Raw genomic sequence first — 13,852 nt, 5'->3', positions numbered from 1 at the left:
GTGTCTCTCCCAATAGATATGTATATCTTTTTTTAAATGGAAAATCTACAATGCTATTACAATGTGAAAATGGGAAATGTTGCATATACATGTGTATACTTAGCTCAGGTGCACATTTTTAAACAGAACAAATCATTGGAAAAATGTCCTACTTAAAAGTACACAGACCCACTACTTATATAACAACCCTATTGTAGACTTTGAGTCTTTGACCCCTAGTGACCTTGGGTACTAAAAATAACCACTACAATACCTGTAACCATGCAAGTGTTCAACTATAGTTCACAGGTCTAACAAGGCTTTTTAGTTTTACAGATACAGTGGAAGCCAGTTAATTGCACGTCGGATAAACGCACACTTCGGTCAATTGCACGGAATCCCCAAATCCCGTGGCAGTATGGGCCAACTGGGCAACTTCGCATTATTGCACACGCCGGATAATTGCACGGGATTCGTTGGCAAATTGGGTGTGCAATTAAGCGGCTTCCACTGTACACTGTTTTTAATCTTGTTGGAACGGTCCAGAAAAAACAGACTGTCACCTAAAAAAAATCAGTGCTGCTCACCTAAAACATGGCTGTCCACAAGCTTCACATTCCATTAATTTAAAGAAAATGTCTAGATCTAGATCTCTTTACAATTTAGCAAAATTTATTTCATCACAACATTAAATTTTATGGTCACCTTGATATTATAGTGATGGTGGGGATGTGATCGTAGACGAGACAGCTTGTCATTCTCAGCCAAAACAATGAAAACTGTCCTAAATAAACCACACCCTTGCTCATACCTGAGCTCAAATATCAAACCTTCTACTAAGTTATAGGCCACACCTGCATTACTTACAGGAAAGGTAGCAATCTAAACAAACCTATAGCTAGAACTAGTAAGTCACAGTCCACATCAGTCTTTCTCAAAGTATTTCTGGTTGTTTGGTTCGGTATCTGTATCTCTTTGGCCAGTATACTACTAGTAGTATATTGCCCTTTGGCAAAAAACACATTGTCAAGCTTTGTAGGCATATGGCACAGCAGAATTTGGCATGGTTGGGTTCATGACTCACAAACAACAAAAACATGTATACTTATCCTCCCGTTGTTGTTGTTGTTGTACAACTTGTAGTTCTACATTTTTCAAATAACAAAACAAGTCTCTGAGTACCAACAGCAACTGTACATTACATCTTGTTTGCAAAGCACTACAAACAAATCCTTTCAGTTTACCATTGAAAACCTGTTTGATATAGTTGTTGTATTTTATTAAGATAAACAATTGTCCAACAACCTCTGGTAGTTTCTAGAAAAAACATTCTCTCCAATTTAGTTTAAGTGTTCATAGATTTACTGAACAAAAACAACATTCTTTTTCACTTATATACACATGTTAATTTGGGCATTATGCCATTAGTCAATAAGGAAATGACCTTTGTGGTTAAGCACAAGACTTCGTAGAATTCTAGCCCAGTTCCTCGAACCATTATCGGCAACCTTTTCACAAATACACGACTGATATAACCTGTAAACAAGCTTAGAAAGGGATGTGTAATGCCAAGGAAAGCAATTTTCCACAAATAACATTGAAACATGATATCAAAGTTTATCGAGAATAATATTTTTTAAGTCTACACTATTTACGTCAATAAACAAAAAGAAATATCTTTCAATCGTACCAAATTTTCTTGATTAAAGTACATACTTTTAAACTTTTCAACATCTTGCAAATCGCTGACAAAAACTTTTCAACTTCAAGGTTGGGGCATGCTGTATTTTGTTTTGTTTTTTTAATAACTTTATATTTTAGCCCCACAGATTTATCTACAACAAGCCCCTGATGAGGTGTTTGTGCATAGAAAAAAATTGGGTTATACTTGAATTGTGGAAACATGATGATACATGTACATATATCTATATGAATATAAAAATCTGAGCAAGTTCCGAAAATCCATAAGAGAGTTCTAAGAATAACATGTACAGCGATTGATTGATACCAAATGAAAATTTCATTACACGCAATCTTACAGAGTAATCTATGGGTAAATGAATAACGTTTGTTGTGCACTGATTGGTCTTTTGTAAACAAGCAAATGGCCTTGAAATCCAACCTAGAATTCTGGCTAAGCTTCCTAGAATCTGAAACAGTTCTTAGCAACCACTTTTGATTTCTCAGATAAACACTTCAGAACTTGAAAAGGCTGGACTTTTATGTGTCACCTTATCGGATATCATTAGTAAAACCATAACCAGTTCTCAGTACAGATTTGGTGCCTGGCTAAGCAGGCTAGAAGTTAGAAAAACAACAGATAGAGATACATGAATATGTGACCCATTTTGTAATGATAGTGCCAGCAAGGGCATAGAATGATGCAACTCTTTGGCAATGTTCCAAGTTCCTCTGCTTATCAGTTGAATCAGGCAGAGCTTGTTTGGAGAGGGATGGAGCGAAAATGGAGGCAAAAAGCCAAGAGGATTTCACTACGACTCCAAGCAGAGTTTCCGCCCTAGCTGCTTTTGTTCTGTTTGTCTTTGTGGCGTTTTTTTCCTGGCTTTCAATTTTTTACCGCTTTCTTGATGTCTTAGGCCATTGATGCTTTCGTTTGGCGACAGAGGTTTGGGCACAAGACAATGTTTCAGAAAACAATACAAAATACAAAGCCAGATAAAAACGCCTTAAAGAAAACGTCAATAATAGTCTGAGACAAATCTCTGCTTTGAGAGTGTTGAAATGTATGCTTCTTTGCAGTGCCAGAAACAACAATATTCAAATTTGCCTGACACCGCCCAAAATAAAGCACTTAAACAAAGGGTTGTTAACACCCTTATGCAATAATGCTATTGTTATGAATGATGGACATATGTATTAGTCTCTAAGGACACTTGTCACAACAGTGGGTGGCTTTTGTCCTCTTTTTCACCTCCTAATTGGTAAGAACTTCATTAACTACTTTTCTTTTGTTTTCAAACTAAGTCTGTATTCCCTACGCTTGACAAATTATGAACTATTTGATAAATATTCATGTCTATAATCTCAAGTCATTGTTCTTGCAAATTGAAGGAAAGTACTTAAGTCCTAATAATCAAAGACCATGTCGTATATGATTATAGTATTTTTGGTTACAACAATTATCTTCAATCAATGACTGTTTTGTAAAGGTACAGTACATACCTCCCAAATTTTGTACTGTACCTTTACAAAACAGTCATTGAAGAAAATAGTTGTAACTGTATGCATACGTGACTGATGAACTTCTTCAACGATAATAGCATTTTTGTTTAGATAGACAACATTTTACAATGTTTCATCCAAAAACAAGGTATAATACTTAAAACAGCAAATCTAATTCATAGTGCACATCTCCAGACATTCATAATAACAGCTAGGGCAGGCATGTCTGCATCCAACTTGTTTTGCAAATGCTGGTGTAAGCCAATTCGAATATTTGCCCTATTTTAATGGCTTACTTGTGGGACAAGCTGACAAAGCAACCTCCTTATATTGATTTGTATAAAGGGTTTAAGACTAAAATACTTTATTATTTAAACATAATTTTCTGTGTTCTCTTTTCCAACTCTACTTTTCTAGTAACCATTAAAAGCCCATAACGTTGGGCTGCATTAATTGAATGAAATTGATTTATAATAATGACATTGAATTCTTAATGAGGAAGACCTTACCGGCATTTCTTCTGCGTCCATTTCCGTATCTAGAAAAGGGGAGGGGTCGCTGAGGAACCCACTTTCCTCCAGGCTTCTGAGTCTGTCCTCTCCAGCCTTGATCCGCTTCCGTATCGGGGAGGGCGGCGGGTCGCTGATTCCCTTCCTTCGGGCGACCACGGGGGGAGGCCCGCCGGAGCTCTGCACACGCACGGTAGACGTAGTGGACGTTCCCTGGGGTTCCATGTTTCGTGACTAGCGGAGAAGTCTCTGGCCTTTATCTCATCACGTCTAGACCGGCTGTTTTTCAGCTGTCGACATTAAATGATCCAAAGATAAGACAAAGAGAACACAGTCAAATATGCATGGCAGTTGGCATACATAAATCAACCATGGCCCACCTCCGACATTAACGATGTATTAAAAACTGTTGTACACAAATGTATTTGCCAAATAACCTAAACATATTCCTAATGGTAAATTGTGTCGTCTTCTGGTAAGGATGACAGTGCCAGTGGAATACTAAGCGGTAAAAATTGGGAGGGGCACACCCACAAATGACAAGTACCGGCAGCATACGAGCGATCGCGCTGACGTCACGGTCACGTGAGAACTAGATCTGTCATACATGCGGAAATGGGGGAGGGGGGCGTTGTAACACGAAAAGGAACAAAAAAACGTAACGTTACGAACTAACCTCTTTCGTGTGCCTCAAAGTCGGCAGTGTCTTCTCAATGAATGGCAGGAGATCGTCGCGGAGTTTTAACCGCCCGCTGTAATGCACACTCCCCAAACAACACACAAACAAGACTAATAACGAGTGTTCCGTGACCTGCGCTCGAAGCCCAGTGACATCTGCGGGAACGTTTCAAATTTCTTAACAGGAGGAATGTCTCCCAAAGAAATCTAATCTTCTGTGCAACAGAGGATCATTGTCTGTCATTAAAAGCAGGAATATAACCAAATAAGAAGCATTGACGATGTACTAAAAACTTAGAATTTTAAATTTACTCTCATTTTACGTCATACAAAGGGAAATATATTGACCGAGTTGTAAAAAGATTGAGATGACATAACATTAAATTGAAGCAATCATTCCTGTGAGGTTATGGAGTGGTCCGACGAGAGCTCTGACCAATCACAGAGCGTTAATGCTGGATGATGCAATGTCTTGTAATTTGATTGACAGTTGGTGGGCGTGGTTTTCTCAGGAGACCTACACTGTGAGGTCAGGAATTGGAACGGCTGTTCCCTGACGTAACTTCCGGAATATCGATTGAGTAAATGAAATTTGACCACCGAGAAGACCTCGTTTTCCGGCCATTGGGTTTCTTTCCGCACTTCGGTGAATCACTGATCGTCAAGAATGTCAATATCTTGGGAATGAGATAGTTACGCATTCTCGTTCGGAATTATATTTTGCTACACAACAGTCTCAACCTCGCAAGTCGATACTATATTGTTCAGTGCAAACAAGACATTAGAATGAAATTAAAAAGGCCATTTTTTGCAACTGATCTCTTTATAGTAGTGATTTCGCATAGCGTAGTTTGATTTCGCAAACTCATTTCATTTCAGAACTGCCCCTTCTATTATATGATGTATCACTCTATTTACTTCTCTTAGTTCTTGAGACTGTATATAGCCCTCGGGCATGATTTTTAAAATAAAATATTAAACCTGCATCTTACACACGGTATACAGTTCTGTCCTTGTGTCCCTTTGTTGTTATTTCTTAATGTACGAAATTCTTTGAGCGATCTGCCCAGATTTCAGTCACTCCTGGGTCGCTAGTGGAAATAGCAAACGGGGGTTTCACATGGCCATGTACATAAAGGTTACTATCTCCAAGCTAGCACTAAACGATATGTCATATGTGCCAATGTCTATGACATGTGCCACTGTGCCAATGTAGACAGTAATCTTGGGCAAACCCAGACTCCTTTTCAATGCGAGGTCGGAACCTGAGAGAATTTAAACTGCTTTTTGTACTTTTGTCACTTCTTACAACTGATTTCAAACCAGGGTGTTCTGCTGCAGTGCCATAAAACGTCGCTAGGGGTCCACACTCACACTCACTCACTCCGGCGAGCTCGCTCGGAATCGCCACATAGCTAGGAATCCAGAATCTTATAATTTCTTTGATATGTCAAGACCTTCCGCTGACTAAATGTCACATAAAGATCCATTCGCGACTTCTCCAATATATGATCACAGACAAACATTTGGTGAAGGTAGTTAGACTGGATAACCTGGGTGAGTTTCAAACATTGCCTCAGAGAAAAGAAGGGGGTTAATTATAAGTAATGAAGTGTAAAGGCTTGCCATTGTCATTGGATATAGATAGAATAAGGAGTGGACGAGCCATTAATCTTGTCACTTATTAGCTGATATCCTCACTGGTGCACCGTAGAGGTTCATCTCCAAGCAGATGTTGGGAGGCAAAGTCCTTGCGTTTTCCTAGCTGTCCGTTTCTGCTACAAGCTGCCTCGCTTCCATTGATGTAAGAACAGATTTCTCCACCAAAACTGATTTACGAAGTAATTATTTCTTTGTAGATACGAACCACATTGTCTACGCAGATACTTCTGATATATGTCGACAGCTCACTTTTCATATATACCCCCCCCCCCCAAATATATTAGCACTTTCTTGTAACCGTCGGTAAAAACCAACAAAGTGATAAGGTGTCCGGGTAAACTGGCAAACCCATTGTAAATGTATAGATAAATGTTCGGAGCTAAACAATCACATGCTGGGGACCAGTCAGAAACCGTCACAATTTTGCCCACGAAGATCTGCTTGGAGATTGCCATGAAAGGGCCTATGGAATCAACGAACTGAATATAACATTTCTGATTAGTCGTTGTTCTAACAGCGGATGTGCGTGACGGCCTGGGGCGTGGGTTGATGCAGGTTCCGGTTGTCTTTGGTGCTGTTGGACCTTATTCGTTCTAAACACTTCACCTTAGTGCTTTGACCAAGAAGAAGGGGCATAAGAAAAAATTTGATTTAAGCGGTGCGAGATTCCCATCGACCAAAAGACAGGGTCATCGAGAAAACCTCCTTCACGAAGGCTGATGCAATTTCTCCGGCTACCGTCACACATACCTAATTACATTCGATGATACAATGTATACAGGTCATTACCTTTGAATGTCTCTGACCTACTACAACTACTTTAGTGGATGCACCGACGGCGCACCTTGATAGATTTACATAAGAAAGAAAGTTTTTGCCGGAGCCAACTAGAGAGAGATACGTCTCGGTAGAGACCCATTTTGATCGTAATTCTTCTGATCTAATATAAAAAAAAGAGACGTTACCGGCCCCGTGCAGGCAGTTCTGGTGAGGAGGGAACACCTGTTAGTCCATTGTGTCCATCCGATCGTCGGGGGCCCGATGAATCAAGACAACCTTAAGCTTGTGAGACGTAACGTCTTCCCTGTAGGACAAGGTGAGAACATTTTTTTTCACATTATAGACTTGCTATCATATAAGCGCCCATTACGGTAATCTTATTGTTGTTTTCCTGTGATGCTTTCGGCCTGTCCCTCGAGGCCCCGAAGCGTAAAATAGCACCGGTACGATCACAAAACAAACTACCAATATTCCGACCACAAATATGATTTACATTGAGGTAATGTTAATATTACGGCACCAATAACAAAGCCTGACATAGTTGCCGTCATAATGATCGCACTTGTTCTAAACTAGTGAATAGGCAGTTTATTTGATTTTTTTTTGTCACAAAACCTATGTCTTCTACCTCGTCTGGGCCACGACAGTGCCAACAGTAGTCGAGGTCTCGTCGACCAAAACACCTACTCAACTTTTTATTGCCAAACCACGGTTTTGCCAGACCAAGTCAGTTCACGAAACAACCCCATACCTACCTACCGTACCTACTATTTCTTGGCATCACAAGACACGTATGGGATCGGGTAACCACGCGCGCGCGTCGCAAATCACAGACACCAATTTTTGCCTAGCCGCCCCCAGGCTTTCTGACGGGGGTTACGAGTAGTGGAATATGGTAAAAATACTAAAATATGGGAAATGATTGGTCAGGAGAGTAAGTCCGCGGGAAGTGCGCGGGCAAATGTATAACCCTGTACTGGCCAAACTCCGCCTGGCAAACTTTCTCCCTATTGACGGATCTTGAAGAGGATATTACTTATCCGCGCCATGCGCCAGGCACAGATCGGGCCAGTCGAATCCACACCATGCCCGTAGCCAGGATTTGGGGTTTTTTGAGGGGGTGGGGGGCTTCTTTTTCGTACTTGTATGACTATCGAGCACCATGCTCCCCGGAAAAATTGAAATCTTGACCCTCTGAAACGCTATTTTCTGCATTTTTACAGACAAATTTGTTGGGAGACTAAGTCAAGTTTAACGGAATTTCTATTGAAGATACACAAGGCTTTCGGCGTAAGTCTTTGAGGGCGACTCCCCCAACATATTTTCACCATGTCCGACACCGAAGACGCGAGGCGTCGCAACGGAGGTCCGGGGAAATTTTGAAATCTGGACCCTCTAAAAAGCCAGGCCGGGTCGACCAGGCCTGCCACACTTCCTCTCCATGCAGAGGTTGAGTCGTTATAGTAGTAGTACATGTATATAGTTTATAGAAAATTTACACCGGCGCTCCTTTTGCATCGCGATTGTAAGCTAATTGAATCAGTGACCTGTCAGTCTGGGTCTAAACAACTTATGATTTATGGCTATTGAGACCCTTCAGGTCAATCCTGCTGAAAACTCGCCAAGTTTATCCTTAGCACGGTTTTGTAATCAAGTCAAAGCTAACGGACAGGACGATTGAAGTAGATTTTATTTTGTAATGTTTCTCATTATATCGGAGATGTGTGAAGCGGCTTGTCTGACATACTCGTAGGTGCGTCATGGTGCACATGTAACCTTCCTGACCCTTGCGACAGTCTGCTTAAGGTACCGCCCAGGAGCCTTTTGTCTCTTTGAGAATGAGTCATGGCTTTGGAACTGTCTGACCACCTGGAAAATATCTTGTCCAGGAATCTTGACACATAATAAAATGATCTCAAGATTCTCATGAAAAATCTCAAGAATAAGTCAAAACATTTCAAGAGTTACCACAAAATCTCAAGATTTTTGGAACAAATCTCAACATTTTTCGATTTTCAACGAGGTTCTAAGACCCCCGCTGGGGGTCAATATGATTCGTTGAGTTTTTCACAAAATATCAGCTAGATACGTATACATGTAAGCTGTAAAAGGCTATAAGGATTTGATCGAAGTGCTCTGCTCAGTCCAATAATAATCTGCTCGCTGTTCAGTTTCTACTGTCAAACATGGTCTAAGTTAATTAGTGCTAATGGTCTTCAGGCAACTAGTGTAGTACACATGAAGATATTGTTTTAATACGCCAGTAAAAGTCGGATACTCCATCAAATAGATTCCCAGTTTGTAGCGTAATGGAACATATTTGTTTTGAAGTAGCTAAAAGTTTGTGATGTTTAAATGTTATTCTAATTCGTAAAACGCACACTCGTTTGCTTAAAGAACTAGTTTTAATTTTCTTAACATAACCACATGCTATTACACAGATTTTATGTATTTCTTGTCGGAGAAAACAGATGACGTCATCCTTATTGTTCCTTGCCCTGTGCCTGATCACGTGCGGGTCGGCGCATGCGCAATGTAGCAACACGTCGCCCTGCCCTTTCAAAGGTAAACAAAACTTTTACACAAACGGATGGTTCTGTTACTGAATATTGTAGCAATGTCTCTTTATACATTGTAACGTTACTGTAACAAATTACCTAGCTTAGATTGCAGAGATGCTTTTGACACCCGTAGGTAATAGTGTAGTTCCTTTCATTTATCATCATATTGTCATTATAAGTACTAGTATCATTTTCTTACATTCCGTTATCTTCCTTATTTTCTTTCTAAGACATAAATCAAGATGTGATCCTTGTACATACTACGTTTTCGCAGATACAATTTTTCAAGAAAAGCATCAAAAAGAGCATATTCTATTTTGGTAAAAACAGTGTCAAGCAAGAAGAAACTTTTGATGAGCCGATTTGCGGGTTAAACTGCACATGCGCAAAGAGATGCAATATTTCTTAGTTGAAGGCTCCTAAGACATAAACGAAACAAACCTAGACACGTATCAAGCATGGTCAAGACAAGAACTGTTTACAAGGTTACAACATATTCACCTTTGACCCTGCGCATGCCCAGTTCAAACTGTGAAACGTCTTATTGAAAGGAGGGGGGGGGGCAAGCAACAACATGAAATGACGATGATGATGACTTCTTCAGGTGGAGATGATTTCATCACACCGGAAGAAACGTCCTCAGTAGATGGTAAACTTGACATGACCTTGACGGTGGATGTGTCTGACGTCACGGTGGAGTGGTTGACCCTCACCAGGCGGACCTATAACGGAGGTTGGCCCTCCCCTACACTACGGGTCAGGGCGGGCGACAGGGTCAACGTTCTCCTGGTAGGTGGACACACGGGTTCTGCTAAATACACAACATGAATCGGAATACACAGGAATTATAGAGACATTGAAAAATGTAAGCGAGACATGTATCAATGTGCCCGGAAGAAGGGTCAAAATAGATAGCAAATACACCAGAATGAAAGGGAATTTAGGAAGATGCAAACGAAAAATCCTAAGAAATAATACCCAGGTAAATGCATAGTTATGACCAGTTCTTGAAAGTCCTTTCACCCTTTTTTATGTGTTATAAGTGTTAAGTTTCTCGGTGGACACGTTAGAGTCTGGATTCTGGAATCTAAGCTTTAGTATACATGTAGTAGGTGGGGCAGACATAATTGAACCCAATAACAGCAGGGACCGAGGTATCCATACTTTAACTTTGACATCCACATCTACTGTAGTACGCTATATACAACGTTCCTTAATTATCCATCCACGTCCTCTACAAGAAAAATGACCTGGAGAGAACCAAGCCGAGGGCAGCCCCAACACATTCCGCCACCCGAACACCACCAACCTGCACGTGCATGGACTACATATCTCACCCAGGGAGCCGCAGGACAATGTGTTGATAAAGGTATTACTTTGTCTCTCCTCCCATCTCTCTCTCTCTCTCTCTCTCTCTCCGTCGCTCTCTCGCTCTCGCTCTCTCTCGCTCTCTGTCTCTCACTCTCTCTCTCTCCCTCTCTCTCTGCCTCTCTCTCCGTCACTCTCTCTCTCCCTCTCTCTCTCACTCTCTCTCTGTCTCTCTCTCTCTCTCCCTCTCTCTCTGTCTCTCTCTCCGTCGCTCGCTCTCTCTCTCTTTCTCTCTCTCTCTTTCTCTCCCTCCCCCTCTCTCTCTGTCCCTCTCTCTCTCTCTCCCCTCTCTCTCTCTCTGTCTCTCCCCTCTCTCTTTCTCTCTCTCTCTCCCTCTCTCTCTCTCTGTCTCTCTCTCTGTCTATCTCTCCACCCTACTCTCTCTCTGCCGTGTGTATGCCAGTGTCATTCAGTGTGTCTTTGTTCAATTGTGTGTGTATACGCGCGCGCGTGTGTGTTGTGTGCGTGTGATATATGTGTTTGCATGTATTTACTTGAATAGGTAAGCAGGATATTTTATCGGAGCAAGATTTGCAATTACTGTGGACAGTCTTAGGCTGACGATGTGTCCGTCGGGTATTTACTCAGTAGAAACTTTGACAAGCCTACATCCCTTGTTCCCATGGGATGAAGATTCTTGTTGTTGTCCCATACTGCAGGTGAACCCGGGGAGTGAGTATCAGTACCACTATGAGCTGAACGAGCGTCAGCCTGCCGGGACCTACTGGTACCACGCACACCACCACGGATCTACGTACTTCCAGGTTTGTACATGTGGTACATCCTCCTACGCAGGGACATCCAGCAGCCAAACCGGCTGTCTGGATGTACCCTGCTATTTCAACCGTCACTCTGAGTTACTGACCGCCCTGTTTATAAATATTGATGAGCTTACCCTTATATACGCAAGACCCCTTTTGAAAACTGAAAGGCTATTCTCTGATTGGCTGACAGCTGGTTGGGGGGGGGGGGGGGCGTCCACAGGAACTAAGGGTGACGGTTGAAAGAGCAGGGCACATCCAGACAGGCGGTTTGGCTGTTGGATGTTGGGATGATGTAGTAATGGTTTATCGGATTGGCATTTACATGTTGCGATAATATTAGCCCGTGGGTTGAATTGGAGCACGGACATTGTAACTCATGAAACAGCTGACAATCATAAGAATATCTGAGTATTACCTGATGTCAAAATAACATGGAGAATAAGAAATATAAGCATCTAAAAATCCATGGGAAAGTAATTCTAGGTAAATTTGAAAACGAAATATATAAAATCCACGTATATGAAGAGATCGATATCTGATATTGAGGAAGTATTGTACGACGAATATGAGAGCACCTTGGTGTTTTGCCTAACTAAGACTAAGCTCACGTGTACACCTGCCGTCTATGCGACATGCTTTGGGAGAGAGGCTTTGAGAGGCTTTATGCGAAACAGAAGCATCCTTTATTTGTCTCCGTTAAATCCCAAACAGACTGTTCACAGCGACAAATTAATCAGTTATTTCTACGGGACTCGATAGCCAGAGAAATTGTCCACACAAGAAGGGATTCTAGAAAGAAATCAACAATATTCAACTAAAAGGTAGACATGAATGCTATAACGACCGTAAAACTTTTTGGCAACGCCTCAGGTGCGGAGGCATTTGTTGGAGTATTTGTTGCAGTCTGTGCATTCTCCAACGCAGAGGGACCACAGTCGTGTCGAAACTCCTTGTGGTCACCTCTGCTGTCTGGAGGACTCAGATCAGTTACTGACCGCCCTGCTTATAAATATTAATGACCTTACCCTTATATGGGCAGTCAGCCGTTGGGGACCGGGCGTAGGAGGATGGAGCTATGTAAGAGGTGACATGATTGGCTGATGGCTTCCCAGCGGCCTTTGCGTGATCCCTTTCGAAAACAGAAAGGCCAAGAAAGGCCCATTCTCTGATTGGCTGACAGCTGGTTTGTGGCGACGCTCACAGTAACCGCTGGTGGGCCTCGAGACAGCAGGGCCCCAACAGGCAGTCAGCCGTTGGGGACCGGGCGAAGGAGGATGAGTCTTTGTTGAAAGTACTTAAATCTAATATGTCAATGCATTGTTTTATTGATACATTGATTGATTGATTGATTGCAGGTAGCCAGTGGTCTTGCCGGACTGTTGATCGTTGAGGATGAAGAAAACTCCATGCCAGACGAACTTGCCGCCATCTCCTGCCCGAAACACTGCGACAAAGAAGTGCCCATGTTACTCGGCAAGATGCTGTTCTACGGCTACGGCCGACGGATAGATTTTTTAAGATTTCCAGCCGTACAAAAGGAGATCGGCGACATCTTTCGGTGAGTTTCTGTTTCACATTTTGTAGTAGAAATAGCCTGCGATTTTTATATTAACGTTAGATGGAATCCATTGCATAGCTTCAAGTGTAGTACCACGAAGGTGCATATAACTTTTGCAACAGATTCATTAAAGTTGTAATAAGGAATCCAACAAGTTTTTTATGCCGGACCCCCCCCCCCCCCCCCCGCCCCCACCCCCACCCCGCTTCCTGTAAAAATTGTAGGGAAACGCAATTATCTCGAGATAGGCGGACATGTCATTACGTTGGGCTTCGGGGTTTGGTCTCCAACAGAAGAAAATATAAAACAAGAAAACAGGTAACACAATTGAAATAGAATGCTCCCTTCTAGACAGAAGAGACATGAATAATAAGATAAAGAATATTTCTAATGGAAAGTCGATCACAAATTGCAAAAGTAAAATTGCTTTTTCTCTTAATTTCAGACTAGACGACACCCTGTTGAATTGGCTGAATGAGAGCGACACAACTCAATATCTCACCAATGGTACGCAAGGTCTCTTCTATATTTGTGTGATTAATATTCTTCATGCAAAGCGTTGGTCTTATTCGTTTATCCTTCTGGAACAAAGTTATGTTTTTTAGCCTGGTTTCCATGCCCCAGCCCGATCTCAAAAATATCTATCGTGTTGTGGTCTGGCAGGACAACCGTAGAAAGGCTCTCGAAGGCCCTTGATCAGAGGGGGAGAGCCTATGATTGATGACCACACTATCCAGCCATAACACACCACAGTTGGCTAGCAGGCTAGTAGCGAATCATGGTCTAGAGTGAGAAGAAAGCTACTACGAA

At 41.8% G+C, this 13,852-nt stretch overlaps 2 protein-coding genes across 2 annotated transcripts in view; one reads left to right on the top strand and one right to left on the bottom strand.

The window, feature by feature from the left end:
- The window catches only part of LOC118404143, a 13,846-nt gene extending 9,281 nt beyond the window's left edge, over positions 1-4,565 (bottom strand). The window contains exons 1-2 of the mRNA XM_035803157.1: positions 4,348-4,565; positions 3,672-3,961 (exon numbers count right to left, since the gene is read on the bottom strand). Coding sequence (XP_035659050.1) covers positions 3,672-3,896 — 225 coding nt within the window. The 5' untranslated portion in view covers positions 3,897-3,961; positions 4,348-4,565. The remainder of the gene's footprint in view (positions 1-3,671; positions 3,962-4,347) is intronic.
- Positions 4,566-9,262: 4,697 nt separating this feature from the next.
- The window catches only part of LOC118404924 (blue copper oxidase CueO-like), an 11,571-nt gene continuing 6,981 nt past the window's right edge, over positions 9,263-13,852 (top strand). Inside the window, exons 1-6 of the mRNA XM_035804308.1 lie at positions 9,263-9,356; positions 9,957-10,141; positions 10,611-10,721; positions 11,380-11,484; positions 12,840-13,042; positions 13,488-13,549. Coding sequence (XP_035660201.1) covers positions 9,263-9,356; positions 9,957-10,141; positions 10,611-10,721; positions 11,380-11,484; positions 12,840-13,042; positions 13,488-13,549 — 760 coding nt within the window. The remainder of the gene's footprint in view (positions 9,357-9,956; positions 10,142-10,610; positions 10,722-11,379; positions 11,485-12,839; positions 13,043-13,487; positions 13,550-13,852) is intronic.

This window comes from Branchiostoma floridae, chromosome 17, assembly GCF_000003815.2.
Source record: "Branchiostoma floridae strain S238N-H82 chromosome 17, Bfl_VNyyK, whole genome shotgun sequence".
Lineage (NCBI taxonomy): Eukaryota > Metazoa > Chordata > Leptocardii > Amphioxiformes > Branchiostomatidae > Branchiostoma > Branchiostoma floridae.
Note: the sequence above shows the minus strand (reverse complement) of the source record. Positions and strands in the feature narration are given on the sequence as shown.